The sequence below is a fragment of the Neopsephotus bourkii genome, unplaced genomic scaffold, assembly GCF_033783945.1.
Source record: "Neopsephotus bourkii isolate Nb327-2 ecotype Australia unplaced genomic scaffold, CSIRO-AGI_Nbou_v1 NB_53, whole genome shotgun sequence".
Classification (NCBI taxonomy): domain Eukaryota; kingdom Metazoa; phylum Chordata; class Aves; order Psittaciformes; family Psittacidae; genus Neopsephotus; species Neopsephotus bourkii.
The window spans coordinates 13,570,845-13,571,877 of NW_026900570.1; the positions used below are offsets into that span (position 1 = coordinate 13,570,845).

The window sequence follows — 1,033 nt, forward strand, 5'->3', positions numbered from 1 at the left end:
CGTATCTGTAGTGCACTGTTCTTTCTTTATTCATATTCCCTATCTAATTTTTTTAATACAATTCTTTTTCTCTACTATATAAGTTTCCTTAAGGCACTTCCACTGAGGTTTCTTTCTTCCTAGCTCACATCTAAAAACACTGGTCACAGTCATCCTCTGCTGAACTAGCCCATCCCATGCCTTTCCCTACCTTTGCTGACACCAATCCCTAGGCTCCCAGTTTCTCATAGGGAATATTGTCAGGATGTCCTAAGTGCAGTATTTGCTCTGTCTGGTTTAAAATGCCATTTTTCTTCATTCTGATATACTTCAACTGTTCTTAAATCTTACAATTCTTTTTATAAATCTTGGAATTATCATTGCTGTTCAGAAGGTGTAGATGCCGCTGCCAAAAGGACAGTAAGTTTTTAGGGATTTTCTGGTTGTGGTTAAAGGAAACTTCAATGTACACTTTTAAAATATCAATTAAAAAAGGTAATGATTCTGCTTTAATTTTGGGTCATGAATTTTGATCCTCTACAGGCACGGGGACCCCAGTTCTCTGAGCGCTAGAGAGCCAAACCCGCCGGAGGCGAGGCACGAAGCGCTGACCCCCTGCCTAACGCCGCACCGGCACCGCCGGCACCCCGCCACCGCGTTCGGACGTTAGGGCTCTAACCGGCGACACCAAACAGATTATTTCTGCTTACTTGGAGCTGGCAGCCACCAGTCCCTCGCGGCACCTGCCCCCTTCGGGCGCCGCTGCTGCTCTCCGCCACAGGCTTGCCGCGGAGATTCCCCCAGACCCAAGGCCGCCTTCCTCTCGCCCGCTCCGGCGCTGTCCGGGGCTGTCCGGACCCTGGCATCAGGGCCGGGAGGGACCCTCACTCCCCCGCCGCGGACGGGCAGGCACGACGTGCCACCCGAGGGCGATCACGCTGCAGCGTCTAGCCCCGTTGTTTCCGCGGTTGCTAGGAGACGCCTGTGGCGCATGCGCGGGGAGCGCCGGGCCCGCCTGAGGGGAGCCGTGGGGGAGGATGATATCGCCGCTGGC

General features: G+C 53.2%; 1 protein-coding gene across 6 annotated transcripts in view; it reads right to left on the reverse strand.

Moving 5' to 3' along the window:
- Window positions 1-832, reverse strand: part of ARMC3 (armadillo repeat containing 3) — a 58,291-nt gene extending 57,459 nt beyond the window's left edge. For 5 of the 6 annotated variants that reach the window (XM_061351711.1, XM_061351707.1, XM_061351699.1 and 2 more), the window contains exon 1: window positions 191-832. In XM_061351711.1, the coding sequence (XP_061207695.1) occupies window positions 191-228 (38 nt within the window). In that variant the 5' untranslated portion in view covers window positions 229-832. The remainder of the gene's footprint in view (window positions 1-190) is intronic. The other variant, XM_061351721.1, reaches the window with a different exon arrangement.
- Between the last annotated feature and the right edge of the window lie 201 nt (window positions 833-1,033).